This window comes from Phocoena sinus, chromosome 4, assembly GCF_008692025.1.
Source record: "Phocoena sinus isolate mPhoSin1 chromosome 4, mPhoSin1.pri, whole genome shotgun sequence".
In the NCBI taxonomy this organism is placed as follows: Eukaryota; Metazoa; Chordata; class Mammalia; order Artiodactyla; family Phocoenidae; genus Phocoena; species Phocoena sinus.
In genome coordinates, this window is record NC_045766.1 from 23897705 (window position 1) to 23921170 (window position 23466).

General features: G+C 42.5%; 1 protein-coding gene across 1 annotated transcript in view; it reads right to left on the reverse strand.

Moving 5' to 3' along the window:
- The window catches only part of SLC9A9 (solute carrier family 9 member A9), a 569241-nt gene that overhangs the window by 105001 nt on the left and 440774 nt on the right, over positions 1-23466 (reverse strand). The window contains exon 13 of the mRNA XM_032631496.1: positions 6435-6483. Coding sequence (XP_032487387.1) covers positions 6435-6483 — 49 coding nt within the window. The remainder of the gene's footprint in view (positions 1-6434; positions 6484-23466) is intronic.

Consider the following 23466-nt stretch of genomic DNA (forward strand, 5'->3'; position numbering starts at 1 on the left):
TGGAGCGGCTGGACCCGTGAGCCATGGCCGCTGAGCCTGCGCGTCCGGAGCCTGTGCTCCGCAACGGGAGAGGCCACAACAGTGAGGGGCCCGCGTACCCAAAAAAAAAAAAAATGTATATTCACAAATTCTTTGGTACTTGTCCCTTTAAAAGATGGAGACTAATTTCCCTTCCTATTGAGTGTGGACGATATATAATGACTCATTTTTAATCAGTGGAATGGAGCAGAAGGGATGGTGATATACAAGGCTAGGTCATAAAAAAACATTGTGGTTTCCTCCTTTCTGTCTGTGTTGAACCACTTGAGGGAAGTTAGTTACCATACTGTGAGGACCCAAGCCACTCTATGGAGAGATCCATGTGGTAAGCATCTGAGTCTCCCTGCCAATAGTCGGCAAGGCACTGAGGTCTCCTGCCAACATGGAAGTGAACCTTTCAGACCCAGTCAAGCCTTCAGATGACTCTAGCTCTGGCTGACATCCTGACTGCAACGTCATGAGAGACCCTGAGCCAGAAACACTCAGCTAATTTGCTTTCAAATTCCTGACACTTAGAAACTGTGCGATAATAAACGTTTGTTATTTTAAGCCACTAAGTTTTGGGATCATTTGTTCAGCAGCAATAGAAGGCTGATACAATTACATATTGGAATTATAACTTCTAGATGTAAAAGGCACTGGAGTAGAAAATGCACCTTGGAACAAGAAGATCCTAGCTCATGCTGTTTCCCAGTGACAGTGCCCCAAACCACAAACACCATAGCAAAGATAAGGGTTCTACATTTACGCTTGTGATTTGAGTATACAGTATTATATTTTTGTCTGAAAAAAAAACAAAACAATGTTTCCCCCTACAAAACTACTTGCAAAACACACAATGGCTGGTAAGAATAACTGGTATCATAAATACATGATAGAATTCAGATACTGGGCAACAGGCAGCAAAGGACAAATGAGGTAAGCCCTATATTCTCTTTTCTTTCTGCCCTTTCCCAACTGTAGTACAAGGAGCTAGAGTCCAAGCAGAGAACAATTCAAGCTGAGAGCAACAGTCTCACTGAGTTGAAGAACTACAAATTGGAGATTGGGTGTTATTGAAGTGGCTGGAATTTTGTTGTTGTCGTTGTCTTGGGAAAGTTATTTTAATTCTTTGAACTTCAATTTCATCATTTATAAAATGGGGTTTATAATATGAATCTCGATTGGTCAAGGTAAAGATTAAATGTGATTTTACATACGGCACCTAATTGCTAAATTGAGGCTATCATCTTCCTGCACTTCCTCTTCCTCATTATTATTTCTGTTTTCTAGAGCATGTAATTATAGAATCTGTAAATACAGATTCTCTTAAGCAGTAAAAATGTAGTGGGGAGGGTGTATACTTTTGGGTGTATAAGCCGTAAGTAAAACCAAAATAAATTCAGTGTTGGCCAAGGGAAAACCCAAGATACTTGCTCTGAAATAGTCATTTTATTTTTCTCAAAGTACTGTTAGTTACAATAACAAAAAAAAACCCCTTCATCTGGGTCAGGTCAATTTTAGAGTTTACTGTTCTATTTCTGAAATATTTGTTGGTATAGCACGGAATTTACATTCTGCGAGGCCAGCTCCAACAGCATGGGGACATAGTATGGAAAAATATTGATAATTGTTGGATCCGAGGAACATATATGTGGGAATCTTTATTCCGTTTTCTATAGGTTTGTTAGCAATATCTAGAAAATATTCACAAGGCAAAATTAAATTTTATTTAATGACTAGATGACCCTACCATCTGCTAATCTCTTTCCCTCTTGAACCTACTTATATTTCCAGCATTTAAGTATCAATTGTGCAGAAGAATACATACTTTTATTCTTCTCCAAATGAGCTCTTTCAGTTTCAAGGGTGTTTTAAGTTATGGTTTTCTGGGATTTGGCAAACAAGTCTTTGTTCACCTGACTCATACCCTCCGTATTTTTACAGACACTTTGTTGTATCCCTTCTTAGTGGTAGTCGTTCTGCTGGAGAAATCGTAATTCTTTTAATCTCCCTCTGCTCATTGAAGCTGCCCTTCTCTGGACCTTTCTCAGCTCCGCTTTGACTTTCTTGAGCTGTGGTGACCAGAACTTATCCACCCAGGTTACACACAAGCATAAATGACAACCAAAACCAGAATTCAATGAAGCGACTTCTCGAAGCAAAAATAAAAGTGGAAGTTGGCATTAAGAGAGCACATAGAGGAGCCAGCATAGCGTCCAAAATAAAATTATGTTAGAAAAGATGAAAATTAGCCTCACTGTAACAGTTGGCAGAGTCGGAAATGGAAGAAAAATGAGTTTTTTAAAAAGTTGATCCCATTACTTTTAAGTTCCAAACCTGCAAGTTTTTGCTGCCATCACACATAGAAGGAAATCAAAATCACCACCGTGGCCGGTGATCTGGCCCCTCTTGGTCCCTCCGAATCCACCTGCACTGGCTCCCACCTTGCCCACTGGGCTCCAGCCACACTGGCCTTCTTGCTGCACGTGGAGCGCACCATAACCCGCTGTGAGGCCAGGGCCTTCATCCTTGCAGTTCCCTCTGGCTGGACTGTTTCCCCCCAGAGCCCACATACACATCTCACTTCTGCATATCGTTCAGGACTCTGATCAAATGCCACTTCTTCAGAGAGGCCTGCCCTGGCCAGCCATAGCCTCTCCTCCATTGTTCTCCATCCTTGTACCTGCTCTACTGTTCCCATTCTCTAAACATATAGTATGTAGCTGTTTACCTTTTTGTTCCCAGTGTCCCCCATTAGAGCGTAAGCTCTGTGAGGGTGAAGACTTTGAACTGGTAACTGCTGCATCTTCCTCACACTTAGATTCGTGCCTGACATGGGTGGGTTGTATGAATGAATGAATGAATGAACGAATAGACGCACGCACACCAATTAAGAGTGGAAGTTCTAGAACCAGATTCTGGGTTTGAATTTCACTATGTGTCCTTTGGTACGTTATTTAACTTCTCTGTATACAGTTTCCTTATTTAAAATATAAGCATAATAACAGTACCCATTCATAGGCTTATCTTGGAAGATAAATGAGTTAACACAGATAAAGTGCTTAGAACAGTATAAATAACAAGAGTCAGTACTCCACAAATATTAGGATGATCACGAAAAAGGGCAAGAGGGGAAAAAGAGAAGCAGTCGTGGCAGCCCTTCTTGGGTAGCGGGAATTTTCTATTGAAAGATTAAGGGGGGCGTGGCGCTCCAGCAAGTCTCACCTTTGTAATGCTGGGCTGCCAAGGACACAGAATCCATTACAAGGACAACTTCTTGTTGGGGCGAGGGTGGGGTGGTGGAATTTTGTCTGAGGGTTGTTTTTTTTTTTTTACATTTAAGAGACATAAAATCACAGCTGCGATACCTTCCATTTCTCAAAGTGGCACATTTGCATAGACTATATATTTAAAGTTTAATACTTGCTTGTGGAACATTCTTTTTAAAGGTTCTGGGTCTGGTATGAGTAAGAGTGTAACACCATTCACACTTTCAAGGTATTACAAGGCAAAAAGGAAAATCGTGACATTGCTGGTTAGTCACAGCCACAAGTTCATATTTCCCAAAGGTTATTTTACTCTCCAGAAACAGAGAAAAAGGAAATTCCTTCAAAAATATGTACATGTCGGGCTTCTCTGGTGGCACAATGGTTGAGAGTCCGCCTGCCAATGCAGGGGACACGGGTTCGTGCCCCGGTCCGGGAGGATCTCACATGCCGCGGAGCGGCTGCGCCCGTGAGCCATGGCCACCGAGCCTGCGTGTCCGGAGCCTGTGCTCCGCAACGGGAGAGGCCACAACAGTGAGAGGCCCGCGTACCGCAAAAAAAAAAAAAAAAAAAAAAAGTATATGTCATTACATATGCTTATTATTGATTTTGAGAGTATATGATCAGTAATTGCCACAATTATCTGAAAGTTTTAGCTTTGGGCAAGTAAGAGTAAGGTCTTTTTTTCAGAAGTTGACCAGTGCAAAGATTATCCTATTTGTTAATGCAAGACCAATTTAATAAGTGCAAGGTGAGTGGGAAAATGCAATCCTCCTAAGAATTAGGTTTCTGGTCTTTAGAGCAACAGGTGTTGATAATAAGCGAAGAGTTGTCAGGCAAGATGAGGGCCGACAGGTTCTTGACACATAGTTTGGAAAGTACCAAAAAACCCCCTCTGTCCAGGTCAAGTGGCAGCTGCATGGACGCTGTGGTTTGTTACTTCTGGCCTGAGCCCACCATTTCCTGTACTTGACATTGAACATAAGAATTATTCCAAGGGTGGAAAAAGCCTTTTTCTGAAACGTAGTTACCTCGGTAGTCAACCATCATGAATAAGAACACTTCCAGGACACTTTTAAAAAACAATAGCGGCAGAAGACTAGTAGGAACCATGTAAATTATACCAGGGTTAGTTAGATAACTCTTTATGTGTCCTCTACAGGAAGCCCCAAGCAAGAAATTGTGGCCTGTGAACTTCTGTACAGCTTGAGGACAGAGTATAATTTTCCCCTCTAATTATAGTAATTTAGTATATTACTGGTTATCATTTCCTTTCCCCCCTGCTTTGGTTACCAGAAAGCTTACTTGTGGTTCAACTTTAGCAAGTACATAGGACCTTATGATCTGTTTAGTCATGATTCTTTTTACTCCTCTGGTTTTGTTTCTGCTTTCATTAATTTTTTTAACTGAGTTTTAAAGTTCTTAAAAAATATTTTACTATTATTTTATCATATGTGGTGGTGTGAGCCTCTTCATCAAATCCTTCACGAGATAAGATGGTTTTAATGAAATTGATTAAGTTAGGTAGTTTTCATAAATATAATTCTAACAACCTGGAGAAGTAGACACTATTATCATTCACGTTTTACAGTTAGGAAAATTGCGATTCAAAGATGTAAAAAACTTGCCCAAGATCCAAATACCACGTAGTTTTCATTGTACTATGTTGTACTATCTCATTTCTCTAATAACAACAACAACAAAAATACTTTCTACTGGTTTCAGTATCTTCAGGTAAGAGTAATTACTAAATTGACAATGGTATGAATGAGCTAAAATAAAGTACATTTAAATTACAAAAGAAAAAAGTTAAGCTAGCAGGTAACCTTACCAATAATTATATGTAATTGTAAAATATTAGGCAGTTAGAGGAAGATGAAGAATTTTCTTTGATGAATTTTCTTATTCTATCACTTTTCTTTTAAAGAAAAAGGTATGAGAAGGACAAAATTTAGATAAAAGTTCTACGTGAAAGTAGAAGAATGGATTAGTTGATCTATATGAGATAAAATGCTTTGTGAAAATCTGTACCAGCCCTTCCTAAGGACTCATTACAGCCCACCAGTGTAAGGAGATGGACGGGCTTTGATCCCCTTTCGAAGGTCACCACTCTGGCCCTAATCCCAGTACGCTGACACCCTGTTGGGCTCAGTCCTGCAGTTAAGTGTCTTTCCTGGGCAATAAAGTCTGTGAAAACAGCACCAGCATGGGCTTGGAACACATGTGACAAAAATATTCAAAGTACATATGAGCCAGGATCATTGCCAACTTCATTTTCCAGCCCTTTGTGTAGAGCATAGGATCCTTCCCTCTTTACGTGAACCAGGAAAGCAGCAGCATCTTGCCTGGCGGCACTAACCAGCTGTGCCTCACTGATGGGACTGTAGGAAAAAAACCCATGAAATAAAAGAGAGATGGATCCTCTTCAGATCCAGATATGATCAGGACACAATTCATTAAGCAGCACCTCTTATTTAAGGTGTTATTCTATCATGTCTGTCTACCTGCAATTTCAGCAAGAGGTGCAACATTTCTACACAATTGTTTGCTTTAAGTACTGAGTTAAAAATGACCAAAGCAAAATTGCTAACGACACGTTTTACTCTGATGTTAGATTCAAGTCCAGAGTTTGTGGAGACTACACTTCCCTTACTCAAGGCGATAGCACGTTGTTCTGAATAATTTTCCCTAAGGATTTTCAGGCTGTGCTTTTGCAGATTTTCAGTGTGTCTGTATTTCTGTATACCTGGACCTGGTAAATGAGAAATCATGCAGGAGAAGCAGGCCCATCTGTTGTGTGCCCAACATGCATCGAACATGCATCAAGTACATTTCACTGAGATGACGGCGCTAGCAAGTTGCTGGGCAGGGATTTGAACTCCAGGCTGCCTGATTCCAAGAGCTGTGCTCTTGCTCATACACTGCAGTTTCCAGGCTTCCTGCAGCCACAAAGAAGGCACGAGTGTATGCTAGTTCTAAGCGCTCTAGAGGTTACGCAAAGGTTATCGACACCCTGAATTCCTGCGTATTTTATAGTCATCTGATTTATTTTATCTGCGGGGCCAGCCCCCTTTAGAATGAGCCTCCTGGCTATGGAACACAAGATCTCATATCGCTGTACTCTATGCATCGGCTTCTTTGACTTGCCTGGTGTGAAGAGGGCTCCTTTTGATCCTCATCCGGGTCCACACCAACCCTGTTAAAGAGAACAGAGAACTGGTAAGGGCCTTGCTGCTGATGAGATGACACAGTCTCTTGGGTCAGGTCACGTGAACCAAAGACAATATGAATCAGACGAAAGGTTTAGCAGAAAACCCTCCTACCTCTCCCTGAATCAAAAGAACTTCAAATAGATTTATGGCAAGAGGAGAACTTGTACAGCTGGGCCTCTGCACAGCTGGTGAGATTGGACACCAACAGCTGTTCCCTGCTGCTGTCTTTCCCAGCAAGAGCAGAAGCCTGAGAACCTGGGACAGCAGCTCTCAGGAAAAGACCTCCATGGCTCCCAAAACAGGGATCCTAGAAGGAAGGCCACCTGTTCTTCCTGCAGGACTCACTGACAAAACTGCTCTGGGAATGTGGTGGCCCAGGCTGAGGCAGTCTCCCCAGGACAGAAGAAAAACAGATCCTTTGTCCAGATGCTCATGGAGGCTGGCAGTAGGGAGGATCCAGGTTTGTGGGACCTGAGACTTATACAATTTGGGGGGCTCTCTTTAAGCAAATTAATACAAAAATACAAATACAAAATTAGGGATGAAAGTGACTCCTTTAAAGAGAAAGAGAAAAGAAATTATAACACATTTTATAATTTTAAAATCTGGCAAATGCAACAGACATCTCAACATCTATAAAATACATAATATTCTAATTAATTTACTGCCTGACATACCTCTAAAATAACTTTTTCCTCCTAAGTTTTGTCTGCATACTTTGTTACTCTCTGTATATGATATAATGATTTTGTGTAAGAGAGTATAGGAGGGGGCTTCCCTGGTGGCTCAGTGGTTGAGAGTCCGCCTGCTGATGAAGGGGACACAGGTTCGTGCCCCCGTCCGGGAAGATCCCACGTGCCGCGGAGCGGCTGGGCCCGTGAGCCACGGCCGCTGAGCCTGCGCGTCCGGAGCCTGTGCTCCGCAACGGGAGAGGCCACAACAGTGAGAGGCCCGCGTACCGCAAAAAAAAAAAAAAAAAAAAAAAAAAAAAGAAAAAGAAAAAAATAGAGAGAGAATAGGAGGACAAGGTAGTCTCTCCTCTAGCAGAGTCATCACAATTATTAATAATTGGGAGGCATTAAAACATGGTTCCTTACACACACAGACATGCTTGCTGTGTGCAGTACTGCTAAAGGTTTATACCCCGAAAAGACAAGATTTCTGATAAATTTCACTTCATGCAATTCTCATCAACAATACCCAGTACGCTTATCAGTGTATACGCTGCATCACTGAATGTACGTATTCCTGAATTTCCATTTTGACAGGGCATCAATGAGAACAGAATCCTCCACTTTGAATTGTACACATCTCATGACTGGAAGAATTTTCCACAGACTAGCTTCTGGCTCAGTGCATTTGAAGCCTTGTTTTTCCTCCACTACCCCCAGACTTGTGAAGCCAGTCACCATAGGACATGTTCATCTTCCATCCAGCCTCGTGACACGCTTCCTGTAAGCCATCGCTGCAGGAGGCTGGCCAGCAGTGACTTGCCCTTGCACAGAAGTGACTGCAGACCACACAGCCTCATCCCACTAAATACAATCTAAATGCGCTCCCAATTCAGCTTCCCCTTGGTCGGACCCCACAGCTGCCCAGGGCCACTCCAGAGCCATCTGACCAGGCGAGAAGCATGACGGAGGGGAAACTGTAGCACAAAGAAACAGTGATCAAACCCAACAGTGGTTAAAATATATTCTTTTTGCAAATCTTACGAAAACATAGGACCATGGGAACACAATGCTGGGGCTCTTCCCAGGGCCTTGGAAGGGCCGGAGCGTGTGAGGGCCTGGAGCTTGAACTTCCTCTGCTCTGGAGGGTGGGCCTCTGCCTGTGGTGGGCGGCATGGGGGTGCAGCTCAGGGCCTCAGCCACCTGGCTGGGCCTCCGCCAGAGCCTTTCCTGAGAACGTCACAATTTCTAGAGCTTTAGCGTCTTTCCTTCCACTCCGGCCCCTGTAAACACTTCTGCAGTGCCCTTGTTCTGGTCCCTAGATGTGGGGAGGGGAGGCAGGTTAGAAGCTACCAGGCCTGCAGATGTGTTAGCCTGTGAAAGGAAAGCCACTGGTGGAGAGGTGGCTTGTTTAAAATACCTCTGATTCTTCAAAAATTAGTGTCCTCTGGGCATGAATAGCCCCTTTTCTCTAACCCAGAGGGTGAAATGCCTGGCTATTTATTGTGTGCTGAACCTTTTGGCCTTCAGGTAACTAGAAAGGGCCTCTGCTGGGGACTAACCTTTGATTTTCTTAGAGTAGAAAGAGCTATTTGATCTATTTCGTTGAAGTTGGAGGGAGAGAAGGACAGGACAAGGGTGGGGGGGGGGAAGGGGGTCTGGAAGGAGAAAGGAGGAGGGGGAAGGAAAGAGAAAAGAGAAGGGAGGGAGGGGGCAGTGTAGGGATGGGGGGAGGAAGGAGGGGCAGGGGGGAGAGGACTGGGAGAGTTGAAGGGGGGAGGGGGGAGGATAGATAAGAAGAGAGGGGGAGGGAAAGGAGGAAAGGGTACGGGAGAGCGAATGGAGGGGAGTTAAGGCCCAGCCTCTCAAGGTGGGTCTAGACAGTGATCTTGGGGTATGGGTGGCCTGAGTCCAACCTCTGTGAATAGTGGGGTCTCAGTTGGAGGCACCCTGGCCCCCTTTCTCGTGGGGCTGGGCCACCTTCAAGCCTCTGGTGGATCTGAGCTCTCTGGCGGATGCTGGGAGCCCCTAGGAGCCTTTATTATTGAGCCCTAACCCCTTTCCCAACACCAGAAGTTACAGGCACCCATGCAGGCTGTGAATTGAACTGAGGGTCCTGAAGTTCCCACTGCTGCATTTGCTTAGGGCCTTTTTTTTTTTTTTTTTTTTTTAGTTTTCTCTGTCTAGAAAACTAGAGAGAACAGAAATCAAATTTCACAAGAAACCCAACATTTAAAGTTTGAGGCAGCACTGAGGCCTTTCTCCCCAGCAGCAGTCATAGCAGACATTTCTAGTTTCAATTATTCTAGAAGCCAGATGGAGCGGAGGAACGGTAGCAGTGGATTACGTGCTTCAGTTTTATGTGGGACTCGGTGAAAAGCATCTCAGGGGCCGAGAGATCGGCTGTTTTCCTCGGAGCAAGAATACATCTCCTCCCTCCTGCCGTTTCAGGGAAGCTCAGGGTCTGCTCCTGGGGCCAGGCCTGCAGCCCTCTTGCCTAGAGCAGACTAAACATCTTAAGAGGCTTGAAGAAAGAGAGACTGCATGTGAGTTATTCCCTCCTGGGGCAGCGGTGGGGAACAAAGCAGATGTGGTCCCTGCCCTCACAGGGCATAACGGTTAGGTACGTTTAATTAGAAAAATCTGAAAAGTTTCTTATAATTGTTTTGGTTTTATTTTTTAAATTTATTTTTATAATTTATTTTTATTGGAGTATAGTTGCTTTACAATGTTGTGTTAGTTTCTACTGTACAGCAAAGTGAATCAGCCATACATATACATATATCCCCTCCCTTTTGGATTTTCTTCCCATTTAAGTCACCAAAGTGCATTAAGTAGAGTTCCCTGTGCTGTACAGTAGGTTCTCATTAGATCTCTACTTTATACATAGTATCAATAGTGTATATGTGTCAATCCCAATCTCCCAATTCCTCGCACCCCCCCCCCCTTAACCCCTTGGTATCCATACATTTGTTCTCTATGCTATTATAATCGAGGTGCTATGAAGGAAAGGCACCTAAGAATGACACCTTCTTTCTCTTATGATTTTGCCTGCTTTTCATAGCAATCTTGCTAAAATATATTACCTGGCCCCCTGCTTCCTTAAACAGAGTGTGATGGGGTTATTCGGAACTTTACTGGAGGTTTCAGTATCGCCACTGGCCCCACAAAATCTAACACTCACTTGTTATAATGATTTCCAACAGGTATGTGAACCTCTTTATGCCCATATTAAATGGTCCCTGGCTACTATTCTTTTTCTTTTTGAAATTCTTGTATCTGCCATTTAGATTGCCTTGATTTTCTACCTGCAACAATATGTTAGAATATTGTCTCTATGCTTGCCCCCTACTTTTTTTTTTTAACATCTTTATTTGAGTATAATTGCTTTACAATGGTGTGTTAGTTTCTGCTCTATAACAAGGTGAATCAGTTATACATATACATATGTTCCCATATCCCTTCCCTCTTGCGTCTCCCTCCTTCCCACCCTCCCTATCCCACCCCTTTAGGTGGTCACAAAGCACAGAGCTGATCTCCCTGTGCTATGTGGCTGCTTCCCACTAGTTATCTATTTTACATTTGGTAGTATATATATGTCCATGCCACTCTCTCACTTTGTCACAGCTTACCCTTCCTCCTCCTCACGTCTTCAGGTCCATTCTTATGTCTTTATTTCTGTCCTGCCCCTAGGTTCTTCAGAACCATTTTTTTTTTTTTTTTAGATTCCATATATATGTGTTAGCATACGGTATTTGTTTTTCTCTTTCTGACTTATTTCACTCTGTATGACAGACTCTAGGTCCATTCACCTCACTGCAAATAACTCAGTTTCATTTCTTTTTATGGCTGAGTAATATTCCATTGTATATATGTGCCACATCTTCTTTATCCATTCATCTGTTGATGGACACTTATGTTGCTTCCATGTGCAAATTTCCTATTGTAAATAGAGCTGCAATGAATATTGTGGTACACGACTTTTTTTTTTTTTTTTTTTGGCGGTACGCGGGCCTCTCACTGTTGTGGCCTCTCCCGTTGCGGAGCACAGGCTCCGGACGTGCAGGCTCAGCGGCCACGGCTCATGGGCCCAGCCGCTCCGTGGCATGTGGGATCTTCCCGGACCGGGGCACGAACCCTTGTCCCCTGCATCGGCAGGTGGACTCTCAACCACTGCGCCACCAGGGAAGCCCCATGATTCTTTTTGAATTACGGTTTTCTCAGGGAATATGCCTGAGATATTGGGATTGCTGGGTCATATGGTAGTTCTATTTTTAGTTTTTCAAGGAACCTCCATACTGTTCTCCATAGTGGCTGTATCATTTTACATTCCCACCAGCAGTGCAAAAGGGTTCCCTTTTCTCCACACCCTCTCCAGCATTTATTGTTTGTAGACTTTTTAATGATGGCCATTTTGACTGGTGTGAGGTGATACCTCATTGTAGTTTTGATTTGCATTTCTTTAATGATTAATGATGTTGAGCACCCTTTCATGTGTTTGTTGGCAGTCTGTATATCTTCTTTGGAGAAATGTCTGTTTAGGTCTTCTGCCCATTTTTGGATTGTCACCCCCTACTTTTTAATTTAGTGTGGGACCGATAGCCTGAGAGTCAAATTTAGTACATGTTTTTTCTTTTCAAGTTTATAATACACACACAGATACGTAACAAAATAATACAATTGAAACATTACAGAAGGGCTTACAAGACAACACAGTAGTCTCCTGCCACACCCTGCACACCCACATACCGACTCCCCTCCTCTGAGGGCAATTTTCTGCCTTTTCTCCCCTGTGATGTATAAACTGGCATCAGCATGCATGGCACATTCACACAGCATCCCCAGGGTTAAGCAAACATGCCGGCTGCGTCTGTGTCTCTTACTCTCCTCTTCAAGAAAGCAAGTCAGAGTGTGAAAGTAGCCCCCTAAAGGGTTAACCTTGAATCCACTCACTTTTATGCATAAGAGATCATTTACACACTGTGGGTTCTTGAGAGATTATTAGAAAGAAGACACAATGAACCCTGGCATGTGGCACCACAGGTGTATACATACAGCAGCTCCCAGGTGAGATCACAGGTGTATGGGACGAAGTGCACCCTCCTTAGGTGTTATCCAAGGCTCTTCAGCACCTTTCCCACAGCCTCGTACCACCCTTTCTGCTCATCTGATCTAGACAGTGTTCCAGGGCTGGCAAATGGACCTGTCCTTGTTTCTGAGCCTCAGTACCCAACTGGGCCCCTGAGCTCTGGTTCTGCCTGGATCAGTGCCTCTTCCATCGACTGAATCCCCTCTCTCCAAACTCTAGTTGGTGGTTGGGCCATGCTGGCCATCACTGGCCATCTGTGATGCCCCGCCTCCTATCCTGAAATTCCCTCTCCTGCCCTTCCTCTTCTGATCACCACCGTGGACCATGCATTTTGTTGCCCTGACTTGGTTCAGATGCCCCATCACTTAAAGTGTTCACTGACTTGGATGGCAAGTAGCCATACACCTTCAACTCTGTTCTCTGCTTCCCGACAGAACCCCTTCCAGGGTGTCTGTGATTGTCCTGCTGTGTCCCTGGCCCACCCTGTGTTCGCCTCTTCGGTGCCAGCCAGACGAGTGGGGCCAGCCAGGGCTCTTCAGGATATGCCAGCCCTGGCTGTAATCCCGGGACTCAGGATCCCCCTGTGGTTGTTGAGGGGTGAGTGAAACCCCGCTGTGAAGAGCCTGCCACTACTGTGTGACCCGCATCGCTCATTGCCTTGGTTTCCGTGTTAGTACAGTGGGAATAATGACAGAACCTGCCTCCTATAGTTGTGGCGAGGATTAAATGAGAAAATACTTGTAAAGTGTTAGCTTAGGGCCTGGTACCCACTGAGCTCTCAAGACACGTTAACAGCTATTGTCCATGTTATCATTTTTATTATTATCAGTACTTTTTAAAAAATCAATGGGGCTAGAGCTCAGTACTGCCATGCTCACTGCTCAACCCTTCTAGTCCCTAGTTCTGCATTGGGCAACCCTCAGGTATAAACTAACAGTTACAGCTGAGCCATAGGGAGTGGCCAGTGCACAGCAGGAATTTCCAGTTTCACAGTAAAACATCATTTCTATTTACAGAGAGCCAAGCTTCCCAGATTGGAATTCATTTACAATTTACTGGTAGGCTAGGGAGGTAAGAGGGCAACAAAGAAGGAAAGGAAGGTGTCTAGAGAGCAAGGGGAAGGAAGGAAAGCATAGAACTGAGCAGAAAGAGAGCAAAGAGAAGGCAGGTGCAAAGGAAACAGTATCTTACTATAAAGAATAGGTACAGGTGGTGGATAAATAACCACAAAGGTGCGTGCAACTTTAGAAAGGGAAGCCAAGGGTGGGTGGAGGAACAACTGCACAGCCCAGGAAAATCTCTAAAAATATAGAGAATTGAAGAGCCAGTAAAGGATTAAAAAGCAATTAAAGAGTCTGGTTAAAATTTTATACCATGTTTTGCATTTTTGATGTACCTTTTAATTTTAAACAAGTTGAGGGCCGCCTCTGTGGTATTCAGATGAAAATGAAAACGAGCTTTGCACATATTCCCAGCTGTGCCCTCCAGTGCCTCACTCCGGGTTCCTCATTTATGGCGAGCAGCCAGCGCCATTTTCAGAGCCAAACACAACTCTGTGCACCATCGTGCACCTCAACTCCATGGCACCTCCATTCTTTGGTGAGTTTTATTAGACATATTAAAGTCTCAGGACGCTCCCATAACCAACCACGGCAAAAAGAATGCTCCAAAGTTGGGGGTTTTCATAGAGGGGAAGCAAGGTAAGTAACTAACAAAAGGCTCGCTTTTCCCATTAAAGCCAACAAAATCCATTCTGATCCTTATCACTTAGCACCTCCGGAAAGGGAGTGAAATATTACCAGGGCTTAGTCTCATTGTGTGAATTCCAATAGTCTTACGTTAGGTTTGGTTCTTTTGACCCCTCCCCCCCCTCCCCCCCCCCCCCCCCCCCCCCCCCCCCCCCCCCCGCTGACAGGGGCCAGGTGGTGAGGGAGGAGAAACCATTTCCTCTAAGAACTGTAATTGATGGCTAAATGTAAAAAATGACATTTTCAGTAAGGGAAGAGCGACTGGATATTGAGTGCAATAAATACAGCAGGACAATGGAGGAGTCTGAAAGGCACCCGCTGAGGTTTGCGGACTATTGTGTAGCCATGAGAACATCCCACAGGGGCCCAAATCCGGTACTTTACCCCATTTCCACCCTATATTATTTGAATAAATATTAGTGGGGCTTGTGTATGACCCAAATCAATCTAATATAATCACTCAAATATTTTAAATTTATTTTGGGGAATTAAGAAAATGGACTAACGTAATTGGAAAGACTCACCTCAGTTTATTTTGTAGTTTCGGCGTGGCACAGTAGTTAGATGAGTTAGGAGCCAGCAGCCAGGATGTATGGGTTCAAATCTCACTTCTATGATTTACTACACTTGTAACTTTGGGACAAATTACTTAATCTCTCTAAACCTCAGCTTTCTCAATTGTAAATGGGGATATATATATATTAATGTAGGGGTTATTATAAGGATAAAATGAGTTAATACATATAAAGTGTGTAAAATATTGGCTGCCACTTAGGAAACACTCATGAAACATTAACTGATATTCTTGGTGAAATTAGCAAGAAACTGATGTACCCTAGATTGAGTGGTAAATAGGTTAAAGCCAAGAGTAGATTGTCTATAAATGATAGATGCTAAGCTATAAAGAGCAATGACAGGATTGCTGCCATCAATGACTCCAGATCTAAGGGCAAAGACAGACATTGGAAGCAAAGAACTAGAGTGCAGTGAGGTAGGCATTGTACACAGAATTATTGGAACACACAAACAAAGAGCCCAACCAAGATGGGTTCTGGAGGGATTGGGCACATTTCAAAGAGGAGCTGGGTAAAAAAAAAAAAAAAAAAAAAATCATCCCCAAATCATATTCCACAGCCAGGTTAATGAACTTTCATTCTTTGTACACTGCAATATAAATTGAAGAGTGTAATTCAACCAACTAATTGAATATTAGTTGGAGTTTAGAATAGTATTAAAATTTAAATAGCTTCATCAAGTTAAAACAACAACAAAAAAAAACCCCAAAAATAAAGAGGAGCTGGGTATTGAAAAGGGAGTATAGTGTATGTGCTTGACATTAAGATATGATTGCTGAGGCATCCATTTCTAAAGACATCCATCTTCTATAAACACATTGCCTGCTATATGATACAGTTCCTAGCATAACAACCAGACTAGGAATTAAGCTGCCCCACCCATAAAGTTCCCTCTTTCAGAAAGCCCTGGGTAACCCAGATGACTGACTGCTTGCGTGACCCAGGTTCTCCTTTCCCATCCTCAAATTCCTACTCTTATGCTTTAAATTAGCCAATAAAGAGTGAGCACCCGAAAACCTAGACACCCCACCCTCAGACCTAGTAAAGGCAGAGTCCCAGGTCCATTCTCTCTCTCCCCCCCCCCCCCCCGCCCCCATGACCTTGTTGTGTGGCCTCAGGGGTGCTGAGTACACTCTGTGAGCAATGAAACTTGTTCCTGAAAGTTCCCTGATGGTTTTTGGAAGTGTGTCATGCAATCATAACAAAAACCACAAGGGCTGGTCCAGCCAAAACATTGGCCCCAGTGGGAGAAATGTCTGTGGGGTCTCTCTATGAGGAATATGGGTGAGTGAGTGCCTCAGGCATTCCTAACTCAGAGCATCACTATCAATAGACTGGGACCCACACCACATGAGGATTTAATGAAAGAGAGGTCGGGAGAGTGTACTCCAGGCTGAGGGCTCAGCATGGGCTAAAGGGCTAGAAATTTAAAAGAATGAAGTAGACTTAGGACATGGTAAATAATTGTGTGAGTAGATTGCGAGGGCTATGCATGTTGAGGTGGGCAGAATTGCTCTGGGTGAGATCAGAAAGTAATTTGAGGCCAAATTATAAAGGATCTTGAATGCTATGCTTATGAGAGTGCTTTTTGTTTTGTTGTTTTCCTGTAGGCAGTAGGAGTTGAAATAATTAGATTTATGTTCTAGAAAAACAACTGGTGGCAAAATTGTGATATTAAGAAACTGGAGGCATGGAAATCATTTAGTAGACGACTGCAAGAGTCCAGCCAAGAGTCTAAGCTAAGACACTGGTGGTGGAGAAGAGATGGATTTGAGAGATGTGTACATGGAGGGGCGGGGGGTGGTGGTGGTGGTATGTGATGGACTGACTGTGGAGGGAAGGAGAGGAAACTACCGAAATGATTCTGAGTTTTTAACTCAGCACACCTGAATGGTTCACCCCTCCTATTAACCATATACGGGAGGCGTATGTGTGGATTTTCTTTCTTTCTTTTTTTATAAAATTTTTATTGGCGTATAGTTGACCTACAATGTTGTGTTAGTTTCAGGTGTACAGCAAAGTGAATCATATATATATATATATATATATATATATATATCCTTTTTTTTTCAGATTCTTTTCCCATATAGGTTATTATAGAACATTGAGTACAGCTCCCTGTGGTACACAGTAGGTCCTTATTAGTTATCTATTTTATATATAGTAGTGTGTATATGTTAATCCCAATCTCCTAATTTATCACTTCCTCCCATATTTCTCCAAGGTCAGCCCGCTACATTTGTATCAGCTCAAGAAAAGTAGCCCCTCCTCCTTAAGAGTTTTAGCAATTTGCTTGTCTGAAGTGGAGGTTGAGACTAAATGGTAAAATCCAAGGAATAAGGGAGGGAAAATGGGTGTTTCAAGCCCAAGATCAGTGGACTGGGAATGTTCACGGAAGCTGGAGAAGGGTGTATCACAATCAGTATTTGAAGACAGTTTGGACATCTTATTTAAGAAAGGCTACAGAGAGGCTAAGGAAAGAGGCTCAGGAGAGTAATTTATCATAGTCTTGAAGAGAGGTGAACATTTTCTGGACGAAGCCTGTGGCAATAGAGGTAGAAAAATTTCAGTTTGGATTAACATCCGTTACGTGAGACAGACAGTACCACATGGGAATTACCCAAATGTAGACAATGTGGGCTCAGAATCAAGAAAAGCACCCCACCTCCCCATTTCTTGTTTGCTTTTAAGCAAAGAATGATGGATCGTGTCAGAGGCGTGATAGTGAGTCCCTTGGTCGGTAACTGGTAGATGGTTTAAGCAAAGAATGATGGATCATGTCAGAGGTGTGATAGTGAGTCCCTTGGTCAGCAACTGGTAGATGGTTTAGACTTCTATCAGAAGACTGGATTTAGAGCGAACAGTGGCATTGAATTTGAGGAGTGATAAGATAATATATCTGGCATTGAATTTGAGGAGTGATAAGATAATATATCTGCCAATAAGATAATATATCTGCCAAAGAAAGGGAGGTTCCATAATTTAGGGACATGAAGCATTTGATATGACTGTGAACTCCATAGACAAGTAAGATACTGGTGAGTCTGGAGATGCTGCTGAGAGCAGAGCTGTCCCTCTGGGTTTCCACCAGCGCATGGACACCTGTCATCTGTTGGTCTCCTGCATGCTCTGCTAGATTATACTTTCCCACCCCTGGGACTCGGCTGATCACTAAATTGAAAATGGCTACATCAAGTGTCCACGTGACATTCCTGTCCTGGTGTCCTCTGGCTGCCCACATGATTTTTGTTTTTTTAGGAGATTATGGATGTGGAACAGATTCCTTGGGTCACTGTCAGGCTGATCAGACTAGAGAAGGGTCTGATGTCTCTTTAACTCTTTGCTGATACAGTTTACTAAAAATACTAGGTAACAGCTAACAAGGCATATAGCCTAATCATTAGGAGTTAGACACCCTGACAAGCTGGTCCCACCATTTACCCGTGTGGCTATAGGCAAGAAGCTGTGCCTCGCTTTCGCTTTCCATAAAATGCAATATGAATAGTAACTATCCATGGGGTTGTTGTGAGTTGGTGGATCTAAGGGGCTCAGCGCAGGACTTCACCAAGAAGTCCTCAGGAGTGGTAGCTGCTGTTATTGTTGTGTTTCTTGTTGATGTTATCCTTGCTGCTTAGGCCTTCTGGATAGAGATTTAACTGTGAGTGTCTCCAGCATGGGAGTTACGTTTCACCCTTCGTCACCTGGCCTTAAAGTCCCTTTTCCATCAGCGGAGGCTTATTTACAGTGTAAACACTGAGAAGAGGAGGTGCTTTCTGGATTGTATAGATGAGCCATTGGGCTTGTGTTTATAATCTCTGACAATTTAGAAATACATTTGGGAACATATAAGTATGCTGAAAACGTTATTTTCTTTGAAAAATAAACACCAATAAACAAGTACATGTCACAGACACAAACCAGATCTATATCCTATTCTTTAAGTTTGGCAAAACGTCCCTTGAGTTTGGAGTGTTTAGTTTTGCCAGGATGTAAGCTAATTTCAGGCTACAGATAAGAGTCAATTAGAAAGGGGACTGAGACTGAATACACACGGACTAATTTCTTTTGACCTAAGCTGCAAGCGCACTGGCACACTTTGGTGGGAAGACAGATGTAATAACTTAGCAAGGCGTCTGGTCTTTCTTCCTAAGGCTTCACTCTGGGTGCCCCGTCTGGGCAATTAGGGATTTATCAGAGCCAAGTGCTCATCCCCTTTCAAGAAAAGCCATCCTTTCAAGTGGATTAGCTTGTTTAAATTCTAGTGTGTTACCAGGTGAGGCGTCTTCTCAATGTCAAACTGAAGACGTTTTATGAGAAAAAAGAGAGACATTTTATTACCGGATATAAAGAGGTTGTAGGAGCCTGCTTTAAATGTTGGTGTGAAATCAAAAGTGGTTGAAAATAAATCCCAGACTGTCAGCTGTCTGAGTGAGAAGTGGAAAATTTAAAACTTGGAAACTGTTGTGGTTCCTTCACAGTCAAATAGCCTCCCATGGCAATACCAGAATTGCAACTCCTTCCCTCACTCCAAACCACCCCAGGCTCTAAGGAACTCAAGGTGGAACTGTGGCCTAATCCCTGCTCCCCAGGAAAGACCACACTTGGTATGTAGCCTTGGTCTAGAGGCCATCTCAGAGTAAGACTTCACACTGCTGTTCTCTGATGTGCTCAGACTTCAGTGGGAAGGAGCCTGGATGGAGATGTATGTCCTCTTGATGCAAGGAGCATATTATCCCCATGAGAAATCACCCACAAAAATCAAGAATGGACTTTGACGATAAGGGGGAAATACATGAAACATACATTTAGGGAACCATTAAATTTCTTTAAGCAATAACCCAGGAGAAAAGTTGACCCAGCCAAAGTAAATGATGGCCAGGAGACATTTATGTGGAATGATGTCCTGGAAATTATCCTAAGAGGAGAACAACAAAGCTTTGCAATATTGATGGATGTTTACCTATAGTACAGCTGTTGCAGGAGGTATAATTCCAGTGGATGGTTCTGAATTCTCCATTCGAAGTTGGCTTTACCTGTTGGTAGGGCAGGTAATCTACAAGGTGTTTTGAGAAGGCTACCTCCCCAAATCATGACCTTCTCTAACTTCTAATGCCTGAACTTCCTTAACATGAGATAAAGTGCTTCATTCCCAGTTGAAGATTAGACCTAAAGGCAAGGACTTGGTAGAGGCCATATTTGGACTTGTATTCACACAATGTACAAGTGACTGGATTAGGCTTATCCCTGAGAGCAGGAAGAGGTGAGAACAAAAGCCCAAAGGGCACCAAGGTATTGAGAGAGGGCATCATGGAACCTGGAAGTAAGGGTGGCAGAGTGTGAAAAGGCACCTGGAAATGTAAACTTAATAGTAGCAACTAATATATATTGAGTGCTTAAGGAGTGTTAGAATAAGCGTTCGGTAATATTCCTGTTTTATCTAAAGCATATGGAGGTGGGGAAGAGGATCTTCAGTTATCATTGTAATACCATGTATTTTAATAATAAAAATTAAAAAAAGATTTAAACCCATTTCTTTAAGTTAGCCATTAAAAAGCACTTGCAACTGGGTCCTATAATAATTTTGCACCAGTAAATCTGTTGCTTCTGGCTATCCATCACCAACATCCTGCAGATAGTACAGAATTATTAACCATGTGGACGTAAAACATGAAAAAATAGCCATAGAAAATTGTTTCACCAACACTAATAAATCACTAAAATTGAAATTAAAACAGCTTTGGGGTAAATAATGGTTGCCCAAATCATTACTTAAGCCCCAAATTGGAAGTAGATTGTGATCCATAATCTCTGCAAACAACTGAAATCTTATTCTCCTTTGGCGTGGTTAACACTTTTTAAGGCCATGTGATGCTATTAATAATTAATACTCAGCCTTCCGATATACATATTTAATTTTTTAATGAAAAAACTTCTTCCTTATCCTCAGAAGAGAGTTAAGTCAGAAATACCAGTCTCAATATAGCATTATAAATGAGTAAATGTCAATTTTAAAAGGGAAATTCACAGGAAGAGGTAATGGCTAAGCTAGGAAGCTGTTACTGCATGACTCATCAAAAAGAAGAAAATAATGTTAGTTTCTTGCAGAGAGGGATTAAAGTAAATCGCTAGAAAAATAATGTTTTCTCTGGCCAAACCAGCTTCTATTAACCATGAGACTGAGGTGCATGCCTGCATGCAGGACTGTGTTAAAATGAAATGAAAATTTTAAACTTTAAAGTAAAAGAATTCATGGTTAATGCTAGAATTACACTGAAAACTGCACTTTGATTTCAGAATCAAAGGCTTAAAATCAGGGATGTGAATTGAGAATTGATGAAATGCCATTGGGAAGAAGTTATCTTAGAGCAGATGAGAAAGAGGAAGATGAGAAGAGTGAGTGAAAATCTGCTGTAAAATGGTTTCAGATTGTCGTGAAGACTACAGAAAGTGCCCAGCATGGACACAGAATTACTGTCAACTTGGCAGAAAATGAAACAATGTGAGTTAAGTGAATGCAACATTCAGGCTTTTTTAGCCTATCATTGCAGAAGATCGTGATGATAGCTTAAACTTTTGTATACGGAGCTAGTATTTTTCCTAACACCACACTATCCAAGCCCTAAAAGGAAGTATCAGCGAGGACAGGAGGACTCTCTCATGCATTCCCACCTTCACTCACTTATTCATCCATTCATTCATGAAATCCTGGTTGAAGATATACCATGACCATTATTACACCCTAAGTTTGTGTTAAACCCAGGTACATGCTCGAAATATTTACACTGAATTTCATCAAATCAAAGATGCCATCAATTATACGGCGCACTATTACTCTGTATACCTCTAAGAAGAAAAATACCGCTAATTGTACTTCTGACATCATTGATTATAAGACAAGATTGACTTCAGCAATGTTAAGATGTGAAAAAATGTGCAGCTGGAATCAATGACACACCCACACAAAATAATCAAAACGCAGGGCTCAATGCCAATGCCAGGCCGTTAATCACACTAGCCTCTGGACATTTCATGTATGACTAGTGTATTATCTGCCTGGACCTCGGGGTGGGGGTGGGGGTGGAAAGTCTAAAGAGATAGTTTTTAAATCTCTAAAGAGATATTTAAAAATCTTTTAACAAACGCTCTTCTTATACTTACAGATTAAAAGGTAGTACATTCCCTCTCTTAATTGTATTGCAAACAACTCTAAGTCCCTGGGTGAATCAGGCCTGGGACTAAGCGACCCCTCTTTCCAGGTCAGGAAAGTGCTGAACCTTAGCCTGATCTGAGACTGAGCACCTTCTTAAATTTTGCATCCTAGGTACCTTGTTTGCTTCACTCTTGTCTTGATCTTGGATAAAATAACCTCACAATTGTTTTTGCTGCCCTACCCTTGGATTTGGGAAATGTGTGACTTTTTCCATTTGCCCTTCTACCTTCTCCACGCTGTCCTGGGCTCCGGGATGCTCACCATTGTGAACAACATTAACTGTGTTCTCTCGCCCTCTGACGTTAGATTGGTTTTGGCCAAAGGGGAGCACCGGCAGGATATTGGAAGGAGGGAGGAGAGTGAAGACAGGGTATTTATTCCTTAAGCTCCCTCCTTGCTAGGTCACCACGGCTGTCTGTGTCCCTCTCCTAAAGCCTCAGCTCCTCATTGGCAGCCTTGTCTATATAGCTTCTCTCTCTGGGTCCTGGTCAATACTCCTCTCCCTATCCATTTGGGTGGTTACTTCTCTCCACTGCTTCGAGTCCTGGGGTACTGCACTATCCCTGGTTGGTTTTCTTAGGCCAGCCCATATCTTTGTAAGTATTCCCTTTATTAACTTTCTTTAAATGAGTCAGTTTGAACGTGCTACTTGCTTTCTGCCTAAACTCGGGCTAGTATAAAATATTCCACATCTGTAAGCATGCAGCTGCAGTAAGTTCTTACTTTGAACTGGGAATTTTGTAGGCACTTGAAATTTCTTAAAGAACTCATGAATATAATAAACAAATCTTAAACAGAGTTTTGTTTCCAGCCTTAAAAGTTAAAATTGCGTTTTTAACTGTTTCTCTAGGGCACCTGCATATTCATGCCCGGCTTGCCATAAACTGCTCTCAGCCCTAGGCTGGCTTAGATTTTTCACTAGGGAAATCTGCTGACTGCAGATATTAGGAATTAGATCATACCACAGACAGGACCTAAACAGGAGGAACTGGGAGTTTCGGATTGACAATACACACTGCTGTACTTAAAATAGATAACCAACAAGGACCTATTGTTTAGCACAGGGAACTCTGCTCGATATTCTGTAATAACCTAAATGGGAAAAGAATTTCGAAAAGAATAGATACATGCATATGTATAACTTAATCACTTTGCTGTACACCTGAAACTAACACAATGTTGTAAATCAACTATACTCCAATAGAAAATAAAAATTTTTTAAAAAGTGTTTCGGAACCGAATCCACTTATTACAACCAAAGGCAAAGTGTGCTTTATTAAATCAGCATCTTAAACTACTGAATTCTGTAGAAATGCTAAGAGTTTGCAGAAGTCTTTCTAGAAGCTGAAATTGTAACCCAGTGAAGCAGTGAGGTGGACCTCACCAACTCAGCAACCAGGATCCTGCTGACCTCCTAATGGTAAGCTTGGTGAAACAGTTCACACCAGGCTCAGAAGAGACCTCAGATGGTCTCATTCTACCACATGGTTTAAAAGATGAGAATGCCAAGACCCATAGAGATTACTTGGCAGAGGCAATTAGGTTGTAAGTAATAGAAACAAGACTTAAATCAGTTTTTAAATTTAGGTTGTTTCAACTTTGTATGTTGCCTACCTTAAATAAGCAGATGAACAATGATGGGGGAGATTATTTTTTATCCTTTGGTGAGAATGG